This window comes from Sphaerodactylus townsendi, linkage group LG16, assembly GCF_021028975.2.
Source record: "Sphaerodactylus townsendi isolate TG3544 linkage group LG16, MPM_Stown_v2.3, whole genome shotgun sequence".
NCBI classification, from domain to species: Eukaryota; Metazoa; Chordata; class Lepidosauria; order Squamata; family Sphaerodactylidae; genus Sphaerodactylus; species Sphaerodactylus townsendi.
Genome location: NC_059440.1, coordinates 23,654,902 through 23,676,409, shown reverse-complemented (window position 1 = coordinate 23,676,409; position 21,508 = coordinate 23,654,902). Strand labels below are relative to the sequence as shown.

Genomic DNA, 21,508 nt, shown 5'->3' with positions numbered 1-21,508 from the left:
TCATGGAACTAACAAGCCGCGCAGAAGCCAGAAATGCAGCATCCTTGGGCCAGAGAGGTGCCCGCCATTTCCCGGCAGCTGCCAAGACCTTCTCAGAGACGTTCCATGGTGTGTTTTTTTCCCCTTTGGGAAAAGGGGGGTAGCTAGGCTATCCTGTAGCAGGAAACCAAAGGCTACTGCTGCTGCTCTGAAAGACTACGAGGGTTGTCGTGGGACACCAGAGCCCAAACCTTGTGGCCCAAACAAACGCGTTTGTCGTTGAGGTGTCAAAGGACATAGGAAAGTATAAGCAGATGAGTTTTGCTGGCCGTGGAATGCAAGGTGGACAGGCTAGCATTTGAACGCAGGCCCAAAAGTAGATGAGATCTGTCTCCGCCAGATATCTGTAGGCCGCTTCTCTCCCTGCTGAGGACCCAAAGCAGCTTATAACGTCATGCTCCCCTCCTCTTGTTTTTATATTCACAGCAACCACCCTGGGGTGAGAGAGAGTGCTGACCCACGAGCTTCCATGGCAGATGGGAATATAAGATAGACGATGTATAAGATAGGAAGAGCCAATGAATGAAGTCTCGTGCATTCAGTTGTTGTTGTTCCAACTTAAGGCTATCCTTGGGCATCATGCCGACGCATTTTTAATCAACTACATGTTGGTCAAGCCCCTGTCTCCCACCGAACAGGAAGCAAGCAGCAGCCTACATATTTACCTTTATACCTCCCGAATGAAAGAGGTTAGAAACTGGCTTTGAAGAAGGAGAGAGCTGGGAACGAAACTGCTACGGCAAGAGATTGCTAGCGTGGAAAACAGGTTTAGAAATACATGCTCGTTCTTCGAAGCCCTCTGGCACGAGGGAAGAAATAGCAGGCGGGGAACCAGGGTAGGGGGGGAAAACTGGGAGAAATCCTCATTTTCCCATCCACATGGCGGCCAGTCTGACTTCACTGTGACCTTTCCCAAAACACAACAAAGCAGTTTTATTGTAGGAAAGATGGGGGAAACGAGAGAAGGGGCAGAAAACCGCCGTGGTGCTTTGAGGAAGCAGAGGAGAAGGGTATCCACTTCCCAACAGCATCCAAGTTGAGGCCAACAACCCATGTGTCGGACTTCTTTCATCTCACAGCGGTTTGTGGTCTGACTGGAGTGGCTTTAGTGAAAACGGATATGGACTTGTGCGTTGTTTGTTTCCCATACACTTTGGGTAATCTACCGTGTGCATATCATGTACTATAAGTCACTTACAACTTAACAGCAGCCTCCAAAATATTCCAAGGCACAGGAGAACCTGTGTGTGCGGCTCAGGGGAAGTAGACTCAATGTCACATATCTTACTGCATTGCAAGTTACATGAAGGTGAAAAGAAGCTGTTGATCCAACCATTGTTAACTCGTCATGTATATCCATTCATAGATAACTCAGATACGAATTCTGTAAGAATATTATTTAGAAAGATGGAGTGTTTCTGCCATTTCACAGAAGGTAGCTAAGATTTTTGTACATATTGGTACACAACAAGCGTAGTTCCTTATTAAAACAAAGAGCCGCACTGTGTGATGAGGACTGTAATAATGCCTGAAGCTAATGTTATTTATTAATAGATTTTATAATGGATTTTAATTTATATTATATTTTTGTATAAGTGGAGTGCTATGTATTCACGTGTACTCTGATTTTAAACTATTGGCTGGCCAAAAGGCCGTAATAATAAATATCTATCTATCTATTAACAGCAGCCCTGTGAGTTAATAACCTGTGAAGATCAGGTTTGCTCATGTCTGCTACCAAATATTAGGAGATGTTGTTTGCAATAAGCGAGCTTTTTATGCAGTGGCGGTATTTGCGGAGTTGAGTTCAGCCAGGCCTCTTTTCCTTTGGAGTCGGAGGCCCCTGGGGCACCGTGGTTCCATCGATGGAGGTGAAAGGAACGCCCAGAGAGGCGGAGCGACTCAATGAAAGAGGGACCTGTGCTTCTTTGCCGCCGCAGCCAGCATGGGGGGGGGGGGGGGGGGCGGCAGTTGGAGGGAGGAAACTTGCCCCTGGAGAAAACATCTGCAGAAAAGCCAGTCAGTCTTGTGTGCCGCTGCCAAAAAGCTGAACAAAAAAACTCAGTGCGATGCAAGACTGTGTCCCTCGCTTTGGATCAAAAGGACAGCAGCCGCCCTTCAGCCGCAAGAAGAAGCATTTGGATTTATACCCCACCTTGTGGGGAGACTCAAGGTGGCTTACATACAAGCTCCTTTCCCTTCCTCTCCCCACAACAGACACCTTGGGAGGCAGGTGGGGCTGAGAGAGTTCTGAAAGAACTGTGTCTAGCCCAAGGTCACCCAGCAGGAATGTAGGAGTGCGGAAACACATCTGGTTCATCAGATAAGCCTCTGCCACGCAGGTGGAGGAGAGGGGAATCAGACCCGGTTCTCCAGATTAGAACCCGCCTGCTTTTAACCACTACACCACACTGGGGTGGGAGCACAAAGCAAATGGTCCAGAGTGCAGGTGGGCTAATGGGTTTCCAACCTCCAGGTGGGGCCAGGGGGTTTCCTAGAATGATGACTGAGCCCCAGATTGCAAAGATCCATTTCCCCCTGGAGAAAATGGCCACGTTGGAGGGCGGAGTCTGCCTTGCTGGGGCCCCTCCCTGTCTCCAAACCCTGGCTTTCCCAGGCTGCACCCCCAAATCACCAGGGATTTCCCTGGCAGCGTTGCTTGGCTTGAATGGTGCGTTTGGAGGGATGCTTGTCTCCCATGGGGGCCCCGGCATGTTGGTAGTGAAACACTGGGAGACAAAGTAGAAAAGAAGGCAGGATTTGCTGCTCCTCAGAATAAAATTCAGCATGACATTTAGGGGACCCCACAAGGGTGTGTCTGTGGTGGGTTGGCTGCCTGTTTACCGATGGTTTCGTAGTGACCGTCGAGCAGTTTGGAATCTTGAGCTACTTTATCCGTTGATCATGTCTTTATCCACCACCCCCCACCGCACTCCTGGCCTTCTTCCAAGTGTCTCCTATGTGGTTTGTTCTCCGCTGTTTAAAGGTTTGAAGGTGCTACATGGAGCCTTGTCGGGGGCTTATGGCAAACATGGGCTCTTTTCATCCCTCCTAACTTTGAAGGCAGAGGATGCCGTCTTATATTGCGCCAAACCCTTGGTCTGTCCAAGTCAGGATTGTTTACTTGGCCACATTAGAAAGCTGGGCCAAAACTAACAGGATGGATTTCAACACTGCCTGGCATTTCATGCAACTGGCAAGATTCTTGTTTTCTGCTGCTCCAGAGACTAGGACCAGGAGTGATGGGTTCAAGGTGAAGGAAAAGACATTCCACCTAAACATCAGGAAAAAACTTCCTGTCAGTCAGGACTGCTCGACAGTGGAGTGCACTACCTCGGAGGGTGGTGGAGTCTCCTCCTTTGGAGGTTTTTAAAGAGAGTCTGGATGGCCATCTGTCAGGAGTGCTTTGGTTGTGTGTTCCTGCATGGCAGGGGGTTGGACTTGCTGGTCCTTGGGGTCTCTTCCAACTCTATGATTCTGTTCTATGATTCTGTGATTCTGTTCATTTGGAACTGTTGATAACCTTGAAGGGGGCTGAACTTACTGTTCTTTGACCAGAGAGAATTGGGATTGGCAGGGAGCTTTGAAGGTCATGTAGTCCATCCCCTCTGCCTCAATGCAGCAATGTGCAACCCAAAGAAAAACGCCCCCTTAATGCTTTTCAACATCAGCAGAGAGAAGGCTAGCATGCAGTAAATGAACACAGGAGGCGGCATTTTCAGCAGCATGCTGCCATGTCACGGTGAGACGTTGGCTGGTGAACCTCTGCCACGAGAAGGAGAGGATTGTGTAGATGTCCCCTTTTTCCTCTGTGCTGTGTTGGCGGGCAAAGCCCACCCCACCCCCCCCAACACCTCAGAACTGGAATTCAAAGCAAGGGCTTTATTCTGCTCTCTGCCGCAACCTTTCCCGTGTGCCGCTGTGCAGATTCTCTGTTTCTAAACCGACGCTTCTGTGTGATTGGCAGGACGCAAGCCGAACGAGTCAGAAAGCCGCGGTGCTGCAGGGGGCCGCAGGGACTCTTGCCCCGCTATTCCGAGAGCCAGGCCGAAGGGCAGGAGCAGCTTTTCAAGCTCACGGATAACATTCAGGATGAGTTGTAAGTACCTGCTTGCTCCCCCTTAGAAGGTGTTTGGCGCGCGTCATGCCAGCTGTAGATGACGAAGATGATGCAGGGAAAAGAACTGACATTTGGCACGACATTTTTTTCCTGGAAGCTGTCCCAGTTGTCTCCTTGCCAGACGGCTTTTCTCTTTCGAAAGCAGCTTGCAAGCAAGACTCGACAGGGCCACAGACACCTCCTCTACAACTTTGGAGGGCTTTAGAAGTTTCCGAGGGATTGCTCTGCTTGCTGGCCTTGGCCCGTTTATCTTGTCCTCCTTTCTTTTCGGTGTTTTGGTTTTACTGCAAACCAGCTTCTTGTTGCATTCCCATTTCCTGGGCCTTAATTTTTCACACTCTAACCCTTAATCCAGTTAAGGGGTCGTCTCCCTCCCTGGCTGGTTGCTGCCACTAGAAGGGGGGGCAGGAAATTAAAGCTAGCCTTTTCATTGGACCGTCCACTGGTAGGGATTTTTTAAAAATTTATTTGCAAGCCAGTGTGACAGTGGAAGAAAAAAAAGCAGCAAATTGGGCATGTGTTTGTGTGTCTTTGCACTTCCAAAAAAATCCATTTGCAAACAGTTGTGAAAGTGGATTGAAAGTGCATTATTCTGCATGTGCAGAAGGGGCCTAAGTCCAAACTTCAAGGTTCAGTTCTGACAAGTCTCTTTCGAAGAGAGAAAGGAGTTAGTCCCAAACCTCAAAGAGGACAGTGTCTCATTTATTCATCCTGGTCTGCGGTCTGCTGTAGCATTTCTAGACTGCCGCAAAATGTCCTCCGTGTTGCTCTGAGTTCTAGCCCCCCCGTGAAAACTGATTCCTATCGATCACTTTCCTCTGAGCAGCAAATAATCCTTCTCCCCTTCCTCCCTTTCATCTTCACAACTGTCCTGTGAGGTAGGTTTGCTGAGAATGTGTAACAGCCCTGGGACACCCACCAAGCTTCACAACAGGGTGAAGACTGGAACTCCGGTCCTCCCAAATCTTCGTCCAGCCCCTCCAACCATTCTGCCTTTCTGCCCTTTCATCTCTGTATAGCAATAGCTTGTTTGACAGATATTGTGCTTTTCGGGCATGCCAGTCATGAAACCAACCCTGGTCCTTGTCATGGGAAAACATGCTGCAAACATGAGCCCTCTGGACTTTTATCCTGCTATCGTGATTTTTTTAGGAATGACTGAAAGGCTTAACGATTTGCATATTTTCACCAGAGTCAAATCCATAAAAGAGGGCTTTTAATACCTCGCTGTACTGTTCTGGTTAAACGTTTCCACATTTTTTTCCAGCTAGACTTACTGTTTCACTTCTGGAAAATGTTGTTGTGTAATTAAATTACTTCCTGATGGTTGAGGGGTTTTTTCTTGGGGGGTGGGGGGGGGGCAGGGAGAGAGAGCTCATACATTCTTTGCGGATCTTTTTTGCCTCTGCTTTGTTCTGCACAGCCCGTGGTTTTGCTCTGGTCGGTTTAATTTCTTCCTTTCTTTCTTTCTTTCTGGCAGTTTTTGAAACACAGCAGCAAATGTAGGGGAAGGGTGGGGCTGGAGCGAGACACAGCAAAAACTCTCTTCAGGGTTCACCAGAAGGTTTGGCAGCCTGTCCCCGAGGGGAAGATACATGTCAACGAGGGGAAAACGAACAATGATGTGTGACTCAGAATAAAACCCAGAGCTCTCGCTGGGGATTTTCCAGCAAGCTGGTTTGCAAAAAAAAGGCTGTTCAGCATAAGATGCTACCTGCCTGTATATCTTACGCCTGGCCTAGAGCTGAACTGACCAGCCTTTTTAAAAACAAAAACCATGGCAGACTCATTTGAATAGCTGTAGCAGGAAGATGGCTGTTTTTTCTTAAACAAAACGACGCTCCAGGTTTGCAATCAGGGGCCGCCCAAGAGCTGCTTTTCGTAGAATCCACTCTGCATTTTGAGCCATCATTAAGCCTCTACCCCAAGACTCCTCGTTTTTGGTCAAAACAACTAGGAGCGGTTTCATGCGACTGCAAACCCAAGTTTTGTCTGGAGACGGAGCAGGGGAATGTGTGCAAATTACGGAATTTCCTCCCTTGCGGGTCTGATGCGCCCTGTCTCCAAACTGAGAGGAAATTGGCTCTCCCTTCCAAAGGCAGAACAACAACAGTGTGGTCTGTCACTTTAATTGTATGCCAAGGGCTATTTTCTTTCTTTAAAAAAAACACTAGACTTTTAGGGATTTTGTCACCCTTTTGCAAATGGTTTGCGGTTCCTAAGGAAATTAGGACAACAAAGTGTAGGACTTTGTCCATGGGCCTTCTTACATGGAAGCGTCCTGCCACAGATCGTGTAGACTCAGAGGCATATCTAGGGAAAATGTAGCCCGGTGCAAAATCTAAGTGTCCCTGTCCCCTTTATGGGTGGCTGCCCTCCCCCACCATGACCAAACGATGTTTTTTTGCACCAGGGTTTGAAGTTAGTGTATGGACCCAGGGGGAAGGAGGGCTGTGGGGGGAGACAATTTTCCGCCCCCCATGTGACTAAATGGCAGCAGCCTGGGGACATTTGACCCCATTTGTCCCCCTGGACTGTACACCCCTATGTGGACTCCGTCCCCTGCTGATATCCATCAATGGGGTCCCTCTTCCAGAGGCTCCTCTGAGCTCTCCTGCATTCTTGCTGTTCTCCAGGCAGGCCTGACATTTTTGCAGCATTTGCCTTTGTCTTTCCAGACCTTTCAGATAGCAGGTCCTTCTGATCAGGGATTGATCTTTGCTTGTGATGCGTCAACTTGCATTAGATCCTTCGGACTAGGCCAGGTTGCTTGACCTAATGCTTGCCATTCCCGCTCATTCAAAAAGCTGACAGTGGAAGAAAAATGCACAAGAAAAAGAGATCCAGAAGAGTTTGGAGATATACCTTGCTCTTCTCAACCATAAGGACTCTCAAAGTGGCTTACAATCGCCTCCACGCCCACGCCCCACAAGTAGGTGGGGCTGAGATCTGAGAGAACTGACTGGTCCAAGGTCACCCCAACAGCCTTCATGTGTAGGAGCAGAGAAACAAACCAGGTTCATCAGATTAGAGTCCGCCGCTCCAACTGATAATAAAACCCATTTGACCTGGCTTCTCTGCCTTTCTTCTCCATGACTGGGTTGTTGTTGTTTTTTTTTGGGGGGGGGGGGTGTTTATGTTTTACGATTGAAATGCATCCAGCCACTGACCTGGACTTTTTCTAGCACCAAAGGCTGGAGGAATTCAGAATAAGAATCTATAGCTAAGCTCAAAGCTCTGAATTTGCATCCTGATTTTTTTGTACTTATTTACTTGCGGCAGCTTCATCGCTGTGGAGAACATAGACAGCTACTGCGTGATCATTTCCTCCAAAGCTGTTTATTTCCTCAAGAGTGGGGACTATGTGGACCGAGAGGCCATTTTCCTGGAGGTCAAATATAGCGACCTCTACCACTGCCTTATCTCGAAGGATCATGGGAAGGTCTACGTCCAGCTGACCAAGAGAGCTGTGAATTCAAGTAGCGGCGTGTCCATGCCCGGCCTGTCACATCAGAAGCCCATGGTGAGGAGAAAGTCCATGCTATTGCCTTCAATCAAACATTCTCTAAATGTAGCTGAGGGAGCTGGAGGAGGCTTTTGGCTAGGGCAGGGGTAGGGAACCTGCGGCTCTCCAGATGTTCAGGAACTACAATTCCCATCAGCGGCCATGCTGACAGAGGCTGATGGGAATTGTAGTTCCTGAACATCTGGAGAGCCGCAGGTTCCCTACCCCTGGGCTAGGGGATATTTTTTCCTGTCATTTCCCAGAATTCAGTGCTGCTGTGGGAGGTGAGGGTGTCCAAGCAGGGGTACTGATTTGATCAGACCTCTCCTTCCCTTCAAGTCTCAAGACCTGGCTGTGATGGACTACCAAAACTTCCCTGAACTTCAATGGAGTCATCACAGAAGGAGCTAGGCCAGGGGTGGCCAACCTATGGTGCTCCAGATGTTCATGAACTACAATTCCCATCAGCCCCTGCCAGCATGGCCAATTGGAACTAGACTTAGTTACCCCAGATAAGAGGAGCTTAGGTCTAATCTTTGGTATTGAAGAAGAAGAGTTTGGATTTATATCCCACATTTCTCTCCTGTAAGGAAACTCAAGGTGGCATGCAAGCTCCTTTCCCTTCCCCACAACAGACACCTTGGGAGGTAGGTGGGGCTGACAGAGTTCCAAAGAACTGTGACTAGCCCAAGGTCCCCCAGCAGAAATGTAGGAGTGCGGAAACACATCTGGTTCACCAGATAAGCCTCTGCCACTCAGGTGGAGGAGTGAGGAATCAAACCCTGTTCTCCAGATTAGAATCCACCTGCTCTTAACCAGGTGCAGGAGTATCCTGACTCTTCCCATTGCCATATAACACTACAGAACACCTATATTTTGTGAGAACATAAGAACGGTCCTGCTGGATAAGACCAGTGGTCAATTTGGTCTAATATCCTGTTTCATACAGTTGCTCATCAGATACCCTGGAGAGCCAAAAAGACAGGGATTAGAGACCGAGGCTTTTGCTGATATTGCTTCTAACACTAGGACTCGGTGGTTTACTTCTCCTGAATGTGAAGGTTCCCATTAATCACCCAGTAGCTAATTATAGTAGCTAATGATGGATCTAGTAGCTAACGATGGATCTGTCCTCCAAGAATCTGCCAAACCCTCTATGAAACCATCCATGCTACGGTCAACACTGCATCTGGTGGTAATGAAATCCACTATTTAATTTAAGAAAAGCTTGGCTTTGAGTCATGACCAACTCAGAGAGACCCCTTCCATGAGACGTTTCAGAGAGAAAGACCAGATCTTCCTTGGTGGTCTTCTATCCAAGTACTTACATTAGCCGCCCCTGCTTGGCTTCTAGGTTCTCACAAACTTGGGCTGAGCTAGGCTATTCCGGCTGCTGCAATTGAATTACTTTTATTTTAAGACTTGGACCACGACCTGATTTTTTTTTTTACATAACCTGTAACTGCATGCTTTCCATTGCTCCTAGTCATGCAGTCTGAGCGCATTCTGATGATAATTTGAATGCTGCTTTTTGTTTCATGGCAGGTCCACGTGAAGTCCGAGGCCCTCGCGGTGAAGTTGTCTCAAGAAATCAACTATGCAAAGAGCCTTTTCTATGAACAGCAGCTTATGCTAAGATCTAGCGAGCATCACGAGCAACTGGAGTTGGACTCGTGACCCCCGCAGAATCCCCGAGTGGAGGACTTTTTCCCCTCTTCTCAATAAAAGGCAGCGAGAGCCGCCGGTTGTTAGAGTGTGTGTTCTGTGAGGCTAGAAAGCCAAGACTGTGAAAACAAATATCCTCTGTAACATGAGGCACTACAGATTGAGAGTGAAACACATTTGAAACACATTTAGCTATAGGAAAAAGCCCTGTATTTTCTTACCATTGGTGTGTGTATAAATACTTATACATATATATATATATATGTATGTAAGTATGTACAACTGTCTTTAGTGTAAATAAGGAAATAACACAGGTTGCTAGGGTGTATAAAGGTTTATTCTGTGTAAAGAAATTAAAGGAAAGGTTTTATCGAATCTCTTACTGCACTGATTTGCAAGCCTTTGAAACAGCACATTTTCCGGAGAGATGAGAAAAGACTGTAAATGGAGGGTCTGCTGGAATGCCTTAGCTTAGAGGATCAGTTTGGTTACAGACATTGGTGGGTGATCTGCAAAGGTCAAAATGGGTAGTGCCTGTTGTTTTTTCAGTGTCCTTCTAGAGATTGGATCTTTCTTGTCTTCCTGTTTACCCGATGGATTTACTGCCTTTCACCCAAACATCTTGGAAGCGCACAGATAGGGTCTCCCTCCAGATATTTAAACAGACAACGGTCTTCACTTCACAAAATCCTGCCACTGGTAAAACCAGCATGTACCAGGAAACGAAAATTTGACGCAACATGGGAAAACTCCTCTCCCCACAGCTAAGTAATTTGTGAGATTGTGAAAAAAAAAGGAAGTCAACAGGGGTAACCAGGGATACTTTTTGTAAGAAACATGCAACATTAAGCCCTTTTTATCAAGTGGAATTGTGGGAGTATTGGCCTTTAACAAAAAAGAAAAAGTCTCAGCTCTCTGACCCGGTGAAAAGACTGGATCCAACAAAAGCGATAACTGCCCTTCTTGGGAAACAAACCAAGGCGTTTTTTAAAAAATTTGATACTACCGATCTGTTGTTGAAATTGCAGGATTTAATTGACGGTACTGCCACTTCTCTGACTTCATGTTCTTTTGATGATGGTGATGCTGGAAGGGACTAGGCATTTCCACACATGCTCATTTGCTTCTTCTTCCCACCTGCTGCAATCCCGGGGAAATTTGTTGGCTTTAAGTAGGTTTCACTATTGTAGCTGCGGTAGAGTCGACCAGGCATCAACAGGATGCCGATTGTAACTTGTACCGTGCAGAACACTGTGTTTTAGCCACCCTTTTAACCCTCAGAAGTGTGGCCTACTCAAGTGGGACATTCACCTCCCTCAACAGGCATAACCTCTAGGTCCATGGTGGCGAACCTTTGGCACTCCAGATGTTATGGACTACAATTCCCATCAGCCCCAATTGGCCATGCTGGCAGGGCTGATGGGAATTGTAGTCAATAACATCTGGAGTGCCAAAGGTTCGCCACCACTGCTCTAGGTTAATCGATCACAAAGAGATGCTTTTTGGTTCCTCTGAGGGGACAGGTCTGCTTTGAGTTGGACGTGGTCAGGAAATGCAGGATAGAGGCAAATCGGGTGTGTTTCTGAGTCACAGCTCTTCCAAAGTGAGGCTTCTCCATCTGCCCTTTCCTAGGGCCATTCTATCCGCAGGGCATTTTCATGCATCCGCAGGAGGTAGCATGCAGCTGCATCATCTCAGCATAACATAAGGTGTGGAGTTGAACTCATGAGATCTGTGAATGCCTCTCCCCTCCATGAGGGTCTCAGATGGACCGGTGCTTGAGTTTTGCAGACAGTTTGGGATGCAGCCGTCTTCCACATACTCACCTTTGTATATTTTCTCTGTGTTACATTGGCAGTCCTAAAGGGCTTCAGTTGAATCGTTCAGCCCCGTTTTCACTTCATTGCTGCTTGCTGAGGACATTGTCTGGGTCCCAGAATTTATAAGCTTGATCCCTGTGAGGGTGCAAAAGAAAAGATGATGTTAATAAAGAAAATCCAGAATGTATGAATCAGCAGAAGAAATGTCTTTTATGTCTTCCTTTTAAAAAAATTTTAGAATGTTTATGCATTTATGTTATTGATAGTCTGCCTTTTTCGCTTAGGCTTCAGCGGATTGCAACACTGTGAGTCAATTCAGCTGGTAGGATGGGACATTCAGTGAACAACTTAGTAGGGTTGCAGAACAGAAGTAAAGCATAAGTATTAGAGCCAGTGTGGTGTAGTGGTTAAGAACAGGTGCACTCTAATCTGGGAAACTGGGTTTGATTCCCTGCTGTGCCATGTGAGCTGTGGAGGCTTATCTGGTGAACCAGATTAGCTTGTGCATTCCAGCACATGCCAGCTGGGTTACCTTGGGCTAGTCACAGTTCTTGGGAGCTCTCTCAGCCCCACCCACCTCATAGGGTGTTTGTTGTGGGGGGGGGAGGAGAGAAATGAGTTTGTGAGTCCCTTTGAGTCTCCTTACAGGAGAGAAAAGGGGGATATACATCCATACTCCTTTTCTTCTTCTATCACTGCCAAAGCTGCTGTTGAGAGGGGAGAGAGAGACCAAACTCGGCAGCTCTCAGCAGGAGTGAAAAGGAAATACTTCCTTGGACCTCTTGCACGCGAAAAAGAGTCTTCCGATTGCTTCCTTGGCCCTGTCAGATGGTTTTACTCATGTTGAATTTGTACCCTCATAAAATGTGTGATCCTGGCGTACAGAGACAGTCTACAGTTACCTCTGCCCCGGCTAGCAGGTTTGTGGTGCTTCTGTAGAAACTTGATCGCTTGCACGTCATGGTACGTTAGCCTCATTCCCTGTGCCGCTTGCCTTCCAGCAAGGCTGCCCGGGGTGACAGCCTGTCCACTTCACAGAAAATAGGAGCCCGGCGATCCAGGAGCCAGGCAGGTATCTTTCGTACCGGCTGCCATCCAAGCCCCAGTCACGCCTTTGAGTGTGTTCAGCCAGCTGTTCTGCACAAAGAATTTTAGGTATCTGCCTGCTCAAAACAGAATGCCGGGTTGAATCCTTGGCCAGAGCCGGTTAGACAATGATTATATTTCTAATCCTTGAAGTCAGCTCTACACAATAGGTTCATTTCAGATGGACTGGAAGATTACTTGCACAGTTCTTTCACGGGACTGAGGGGCGGGTGCCTAAAAGAACAGTCGGCCCCCCTTCCTTCTTTCTTGCTATAAAATATTGAATTCTAGCATGAGAACTTGCTGCGAATCTCCTGTTGATATTGGCACTTGTAGCCCATTGCTAAGTGAATAAACACAGTGTTCGGATTCCAGGGTATGTAGCTTAAAATACCTTCTCCTTTCCCCGCTGCTTGCTCCCCAGAAAACGCACAATGTGGTTTCTCTGTGTGGTTTCTAGGTTTTCCCCCCCTTTCTTTCTAGAGCCTTCCAAAATTTAAAGATGCAGGGGAGGAGAAAAGGCTGGAGATCTTGAATTAATGGCCTGAAAGTTAAAAGCAACTCGATTCTGGAATGGGTTCAGTTCTGGTCACCCAGGGTAGTGGAGAAAGAGACACAAAGGGCAACTCAAAACATTCAAAGAGCTGGAGGAAAAAGCGAAAGAGTTTGAGGCATTTTGATTTTAAAAAATGGGAGAGGAGAGGAGTCAGAAAAGTTTTTGCTGTTACAAGAAGTGTGAAGAAAGTAGATCGAGATAATCTATTGTTGAAGGCTTTCATGGCTGGAATCAACTGGCATTGTAGCGGTTGTTGTGGGTTTTCCGGGCTGTGTGGCCGTGGTTCGGTAGATCTCGTTCTTAACATGTTGCCTGCATCTGTGACTGGCATCTTCAGAGGTGTATCACAGAGAGAAGTCTGTTACACACTGTGTCCAAACTCGTCGTCTTCTACTACGATGTACCCCAAAGCTAGAGGATGAAAACACCCTGCAAATTCAAAACTTCACAGAGAGAAGTCTGTTACACACTGTGTCCAAACTCGTCGTCTTCTACTACTATGTACCTCAAAGCTAGAGGATGAAAACACCCTGCAAATCCAAAACTACCTCTTTTTCCTCACTGGTGAACAGTGTAAAATATCAGGCATACACAGATGCCTTCAATATATACTGGAAAAGATATGTTTCTGGCCAACTGCCTTTACAAAGAAAATACACAATAGGTTGTACCACCTCCGGATTGGACCCCCTTTTAGCACCCTGTGCAGAAAGGCCCTTGGCAAACCGGAGCCTGTCTCCGAAGCCAGGCAGCCTCCTCTGCTCTGCCCTGCAGCAGGCGCCCGCTCCTTCCGACCCAGACCATTACTCTTTTTGATTGACACTTTAATGAGGGTACGAGGGGTCGCCCCCCTGCTGGGGGGCCAGTTCATGCCCGTTTGTCTCACAGTGCCTGTAAGCCGAAAATAGCCACCAGGCTGTGTTTCACCGGCCCGTGACCCGGCAAACCCTCCATGATGGATTGAGTGGCTGAGGAGAGCTGGCGGCTGAAGCGTGTTCTAACAGTTTCTTTCTGTCAGCACAACACAATGGATTCGCTGATCCCTGGGGTGTTTCCCCCCCCCCCTTCTCCCTCTCCTCTGGACAACCCTCCGGCCATTCGAGGAGTCCTCTAGAAGTTCAGTTAGAGGAATGGCAAGAGAGAGATGCATTACAAACAGGAGGCTTGTGTATAATTTAGCAAAGATAAGGCCTGGCTCAACCCACTGCCGGGGGAAACGTCAATTCAATATTTGAGAAACGGGTCGAACTGCTTTGACATCAGGGAATCTCTCTCCAGTGCGGTGGTCGGGGAGTCTTGGTCAGCGTGCCAATTTCCAGGGGATGACTGGAGATCGGCTGGGATTACAAGTAATCCCCAGGTGGCCAAGAATAATTTCCTTGGAAGAAATCAATGCTTTGGGAAATGGACTCTGAGGCTTTATACCCCACTAAAACTTTCTGGTTTTGCCGTCAAGTTGCAGCCAATATATGGTGACCTCCCCCTCCCCAGTAGGGTTTTTAAGGCAAGAGGCGTTCAGAGGTGGACTCCCACCCAGTTACTGGCCAGGCCTGACCCTGCTTAGTTTCTGAGATTGGCTAGCCTGAGCTGTCTAGGTCAGGGGTATATGAGACTGGGTCCTTCTAATCCTAATCCAGCCTTTATAGCAGGGGTCTTCAAACTATGGCCCTCCAGATGTTCATGGACTACAATTCCCATCAGCCCCTGCCAGCATGGCTAAGTGGCAGGGCTGATGGGAATTGTAGTTCATGAACATCTGGAAGGCCATAGTTTGAAGACCCCTGCTTTATAGGCATAGTAAACAATAAAATAAACACAACAAGATAAAACTGAATCAAGAAAACATGGAAACACAGAGCAAAGAATAAAACGTTAAGTAAAAAATTGCTGCTGGCTTTTGATCATTTCCAAGAGGAAGTACGCCACTAATCACACAGAAGGAAGGATCTGGATTGTTCAGCAAGCAGAGTAATCTAAATCAGGGAGATCCATTGAGAGTAAAGGAGTAAGATTCCCATACTTGGATCAATATTTTATTTATTTACTTATTATATTTACATGCTGCCCTTCCCTTTCCGGGCTCAGGATGGCTTCCATCATGTAAAAAGACAATCAATACGATCCATATTAAAAGTTCAAAACATGAGCATTACAGCTTTAACACAGATAGTGATTAAAACGGTCAGTATGGCCATAATGATAGGGGAGGAGAATAGGAGGGATGGAGATCGGAAGTTGATAGACGTCATTAACTTATCCCGTTTCCACCTCAGCCATAAGCCTGGCGGAACATCTCTTTCTTGCAGACCCTGTGAAATTGACAACACAGGGCCCTAGTCTGTATATAGCTGAAAGAAATGGTGGAATTTGGTCATGCCACTTTTGGACGCTGATCCATAAAACAAAATTCCCAATAGTGGGGAATGGCGACCTCATACGCTCAGGGGCACACTGGTAATTTAAATGGCATGCATTACAGTTTGTGCGGGTGCGTGTGTTGGAATGGTGTCCTTGGCACACTGTTGTGGTGATTCTTCTGTTCAATAGCAATTCTGAAGGTGGCTGTTGGCAATCAGCAAGGCAAATACCGCTGGCAGAACTGATTCCAGATTTTTCATGGGGGCTGGGATGGTTATCTCCAGCTGAAATCAGAAGCTGCAAAACAATGCTAAGTACAGACGCCGAGGGGTACAGTTTCCAAAATAAGACAAGTTTATTTGAAGAGCTGCGAAGACAAATCTCCTCGCTCGGTAGCCCGTCCGGTGGAAGCTAACTGAGAGCAGGGTCTGCCCTTTATTTACACAAATTACAGACCATCCATCACAATACATCACCACGTTTTTGACACTTTTCAGCCCACCAATGAAAAGGCCTCCAGAGTCCTTTGAAGTTTGCCAAAGCTCAAAGGAGCTGACATATGGCAAAGGGAAGGGGACCAGGGTTTACACTCAACTACATCACAACGTTGGATACCAGATATTTCTGCCTAGGCCCATCACCCATTTAAGCGCTCCAGCCGGACTCCTCTGTGCAGTGTGCTTTGTTGTTGTTCACTGAGTCCTGTGAAGCTAACGTTGGCTGCCTTATCAAGAGACTGAGTCGTTGTGTATCATCTACTGTAAATTCAGTAAGCAGAGCCACCAGCGAAGCTTTTGAGATTTCTGCCCCTGTTTACCATACTTTCGAGAGACAGATTTCAAGTCATGGCTATTTCACAGTAGTAACGCATTTCAGACTAGGTTGCATTTAATACTGGCAGTGTAAGGTACTTTTAAGTAAACTTAAAACTCTTTAGAATATAATTGTTTCTACTCTTAGCAATGCTATTCTCATATTCTATCTTAGCTTATCCAAACTAAACTACCTGTGACTTATATTCTAAAGTGACAATATATTTTAACGCTTTTTATTATTTAATACCCAAAACTTATATATCTCTATTATTTATTAAAAATATAAATCTCTGGTGCTATACTAAGATGACATGCGGGGGGAACCTTCTCCTATGCCCACTACTGGGTCCTTCTTCTTGCTTGCCCACCCATCTGCCCCTACATAGTTCACTGGCAAGATTTCATGCTACTGTGGTGCCAACTTCCCTCACTGCCTGCATGCCCTTTCCCTAATGAGGCTGGATTGTGGGTGCAGCTAGGAATGCCACTAGTACGGCCACCAGGAATGTTGACACTTTGGGTACCACCTACACAATCTTCTCGGGCAGCACTAGGCAGCATATGTGGCAAGGAGCCAGGCCTACAGTTGAGGGCAGCAGCAGGCATGCTTCCATCTTAGTGGTCTCCCTTTTTTTCCCTTTCCTTGTTTAGTTATGCTGGATTTGTTTCAGGATAGGAGGTTGGGGAACTTTTGGAGCCATTCCATCCTCCGCTGGACCAAGCACCATCTTTCTATGTTTTAATGTATTGTTGTTTACTGTAGTTTTATGCATTATAATGTTATTGTTTTTGTACTGTTGTGAGTGGCTCTGGGCCCGCTGGGTGGAGGAGAGCGGGATTTAAAATAAAATCAATCGATTGATTGATTGAGACCAGCAGTGAAAGGGGGTGAGTGAGGGCAACAGAGAAGATGCATTAGTAGGAAGTCAGAAGCAGTGAGCCCTGACAGAAGCCATCGGTTCCTGCAGGTGCCCCACCTCAAGGTATGCGGACACCAGCCGTGACTCTTGGAGTAGTCAAGGCTGAACTACATGGACCCATCACCTAATAGTAAAATGACGATTCACATATAATTGGAACGGTCCATAGCTAGGGTTGACAGCACCAAGTTGGGAAATGCCTCAAGGTTTTGAGGTCAGAGCTGAGCCCCGGCGGATCGGAGCAGGCTGCTTTTTTAACTTTTAAAAGTAAGTGAGGCATGTTGGGGGGGGTGCCATTTTGCCCCGGGTGCCAGTCCCCCCCCCATGGCACTCCTCTGTGATCTTCCTATGTAGGGCTTTGGTTTGATGTCAAGTCTTCTCAGGCAGGGCTGGTGCTGGCAGGGGGAGATTGAAGGGGAGAGACGGCCGAATGGGGCATCCCCAGGAAGTGTCCTCCACCTGCGCAGCGCTGGGAAAGAAACAGGTTATCCAGCCTGGGTGAAAAGTTCACCACAAGCTGAGCTGTCTCTTTCTCTAGCTTAATTTATCTGATATTTGGCTAACCTTGCTCTGAACCCAACCCCCTTCCTCTCACCTCTCCTGCGCAGCCTTATGTCAACCAACAAAGTCTGCCAAAACCCTCCCCAGTTTCTGCCTGCCCTCTGACCCTTACCGAAGGCACAGGAGGAGGAGGAGGAGAGGGAAGCGTGTGAAAAATTGGACAAGAGAGAGAGAGAGAGAGAGGATGGAACAAGGGCCTTTTGGCCAAGAGAATGTTATGATTTGGTCTGAAATCCTGGAAAGCCACCTTCCCGAAGAAGGAGATGAAAAGCCCAGCCAGGAACGGAGATAGAGGGTGGAAGCATAGGGTGGCCACTGAAACTTGAAAGCTGCAAGAGGGCCCACTGCTGTCCCCTGACCCACAATAGCTTGCCCTCTTGCTCTGTGTATTAGTGGCTGAATTGCCCTCCCCACTTTTACCTGGTATGAACCTGTCATAGCAGCTTTGTTTGACACAGCAATGCCTTTTGAAGAAGAAGAGTTTGGATTTATACACCATCCTTCTCTCCTTTCAGGAGGCTTAACGTAGCTTGCAAGCTCCTTTCCCTTCCTCTCCCTGCAACAGACAACTTGTGAGATAGGTGGGGCTGGTTCACCAGATAAGCCTCTGCCACTCAGGTGGTGGAGGGGGGAATCAAACCCAGTTCTCCAGATTAGAATCCACCTGCTCTTAACCACTACACCATGCTGGGTTTTGCTCGTTCTGCTCACACGCAGCCTCAGAAGCGCATGCTCTCGTGCTGGGCTTCTTCTGTGGTGGCCCCAGTGTTGAGGAATCAAAATTAGAGGCTTGACATCAATCTTTCTCTTGCAGTTTCGGAGGGTTTGTAACCCAAAGATTTTGGCTCCACAGGAAAGCTGCTGTAGGGGTAGGGATGCCTGCCTTCAGTTGGGACCTGGGGATACCCCAGAATCACAGCTAATCTCCAGACTACAGAAATCAGTTTCCCTGAAGGAAATGGATATTTTGGAGGGTGGGCTCTATAGCAGTGATGGCGAACCTTTTCGAGACCGAGTGCCCAAATTGCAGCCCAAAACCCACTTAACCTGAATGCTGAGGTTTTAATTTAGAAAAAACGGTTGGCTCCGAGATGCGCGTTACTCAGGAGTAAGCTTGGTGAAGCAACCATACAACGCTCCGAATGGGTGAATCACGACCCTAGGAGGGTTGACTCAGCAGCAAGCCCCACTGCCAGCAACTGAGCTTACTCCCAGGACAGGTAAAGGATTGTGCCCAGGCCAGCCTAGATGTGTGTGTATGGAGGGGTGATTTTCCGCCCCGCCCACATGATGAACTCTGGGCACGTGAGTGCCACCTCTGGCACCCGTGCCATAGGTTCGCCACCACTGCTCTATAGTGTACCCTACTGAGGCCCCTGTCCTCCTCAAACTCCACCTCCAAGTCTCCAGCAGTTCCCCAACCTAGATCTGGCACTTCAGTTTGGAATTTCCCCTGATTGTCTCCTCTCCTTGAAGCCTGCTGAGTCCCTTCCTGATATTTTGTTTTTGGGGGTCACAGATCCTTGTGAGCAGCATCGTGGGGGTCTGCAGTGCGAGAGAGGAATCAACAAAAATCACTGTTGGTTCCCCGCCCTGAAGAATGTTTGTACCCTGCAGTCTTGGGAATGTTGGTTGGCCACAAGCTGCTGACCAAATTCAGACCTGCTTAGTTTCAGCAACGTTGCCCAATCATGTGCCCTACATTCCCTGGGACCTGGGATGTTGTTGATCTTGGGTACATGTTTAGGATTGTTGACATGTGGAATGTATTATGACATTCGGAAGGAATTTGCAGTCATTGTTTTGCTTGAGGCAGAAAAGGGAATAGCCTCATGACAAGAAGCCTATATTGAAACACGTTGGAGATTTATGGACGGCTTAAATGTGCAGCCAAAGCATCTACCGTCCGGAGCCCAAGAAAGCCTGTGGTTCAGCAACCCACTGCTGTTTTAGGGGGGCAATTTTGTTCTTTCCATTTTTGTTTTCGGTCAGTGGATATCACATTACCCTGGCAGTGCCAAAAGAAAATAGAAACTCTTCCTTCCTTCCTTCCTGATCAAAAGAATTGTGCAGAGCATTCCAAGGGGGCAGCTTAATCTCTCCCAAGAAGTGTGGCCAACAAGCAAACGCCAAACAGAATGGCAGTGGAAAGAAGGCAGAGCCTTCTCGGCTCTGGCCCCTGCCTGGTGGAATGCTCTACCTCCAGCTGTCCGGGCCCTGCGGGACCTTGGTGAGTTCTGCAGGGCCTGTAAGACGGAGCTATTCCACCGGGCTTTTGGAGAGGCCGGCCGTGTTCCTACTGCCCCCCCCCCCCACCGAAACTGAGGCTGCCTGTTTCCATCTTTTATTCTGGTTGGGCCTGATTTACTGATTTAACATCGCAGGCCCTACCTATCCCCTCCCGTCCTCGGCCTGGTTCGGGCGCCGTTTTAAATAATGTTGTTTACAATACTTTCGTTGTTTTTAAATATTGCTGCATAGGTTTTAAGGGTTAAGTTTTGCGTTGCTGTTTGTTGATTTACTGATTTGCTGTTCGTTGGAACGGCCATGTTGTGAGCCGCCTCGAGCCCTTCGGGAATGAGGCGGCCTATAAGTTTAATAAATAAATAAATAAAGGAAGGAAGGAAGGAAGAAAGGAAGAAAGGCAGGAAGGAAGGAAGGCAGGAAGGGAAGGAGGAAGAAAGGAAGAAAGGGAAGGAGGAAGGAAGGAAGGAAGGAAGGAAGGAAGGAAGGAAGGAAGGAAGGAAGGAAGGAAGGAAGGAAGAAAGAAAGAAAGAAAGAAAGAAAGAAAGAAAGAAAGAAAGAAAGAAAGAAAGAAAGAAAGAAAGAAAGAAAGAAAGAAAGAAAGAAAGAAAGAAAGAAAGAAAGAAAGAAAGAAAGAAAGAAAGAAAGAAAGAAAGAAAGAAAGAAAGAAAGAAAGAAAGAAAGAAAGAAAGACAGACCCCCAGAAGGAAGAGGGGAAGCATCGATGTAAAAGGGTCCGGGGCACCCAAATAAAATATTCTCAAAGAAATCGGTTTGACTGGCTTCTAACAACTCAGATCACTGGTACCCCTTGTTAAAATTGTCGACTCTGACTGGCAGCAGCTGCTTGCGTGTCAGACAGAGAAAGATCTTCCCCACCTCTTGAGATCCTTGGAGATGCCAGGGAGCAGAAGCTCATGAATGCAAACCTGCAGCTTCCAGGAAGTAGCTCTGAAACGGAATTTTTGGCCTAAAGCTCAGCAGTAAATGATAAAATGTGCCCTAAGCATTTCTCCTTTCACCTTTGCCATCTTCTCTGGTCCAGAAATGCTACTGCATCAAGGCTGTTTCTCCAGCAAAGGAAATAGGCACTCCAGCCGCTGAGATTTATTCCAGACGCTTGGTCTTTGACAGCTGGTATTTTAAAAGTGCTACAATGATCTAGGGCTCTCTCGCCCTCTCGTTCTAAGGAAATTTAAAACAGCTCTGTGAATGAAGAACGAGGGCTCAGAGAGCAGTGTTAACAATAAATGGCACCAAATGAAAATGAGAACGGCTGGAAATACTTCTTCGAGTAGCCAATGAACTTTGCAAGGCACACCAGTTTGTCCAAAGACCCTGGCTGCATAAAGCCATAATTCCAGAGTGCATTCCAGAGAAAGATCTTTTTACGTCAGGCGATGCAAGACCAAACATTTATCTGATTCAATGTTGTTGTTGTTCAGGTCTGCTCAGAGGACTCTTATCGCATTTGAAAGGTGGTTCATTTGAAAGGGCCTTAATAAGGAAAAGGGGAGTGTAAGATCTGTGGGTGGGAACATCAAACATGTACGTGGAACCATCCTCTTTGGCTCACATTGTTCCCTTAACTCTTCTGCTATGTAGATCATTGGAGAAAGCGTCACCAAGTTGCACCTGAGTTATGGCTATCCCATAGGACCGTGGTGGCGAACCTTTGGCACTCCAGATGTTATGGACTACAATTCCCATCAGCCCCTTCCAACATGGCCAATTGGCCATGCTGGAAAGGAGCTGAGTAGGAAAATATGAATCTATCGATAAATTCGCCACACTATCAAGAATGTTCAAGGCAAGAAAC

The 21,508-nt window shown here is 47.3% G+C and overlaps 1 protein-coding gene across 1 annotated transcript in view; it reads left to right on the top strand.

The window, feature by feature from the left end:
• VPS13D (vacuolar protein sorting 13 homolog D) overlaps window positions 1–11,353 on the top strand; it is a 121,340-nt gene extending 109,987 nt beyond the window's left edge. Inside the window, 4 exon segments of the mRNA XM_048518838.1 lie at window positions 4,007–4,138; window positions 7,442–7,682; window positions 9,210–10,665; window positions 10,806–11,353. Of these exon segments, the coding sequence (XP_048374795.1) occupies window positions 4,007–4,138; window positions 7,442–7,682; window positions 9,210–9,341 (505 nt within the window). The 3' untranslated portion in view covers window positions 9,342–10,665; window positions 10,806–11,353.
• The last annotated feature ends 10,155 nt before the right edge of the window (window positions 11,354–21,508 follow it).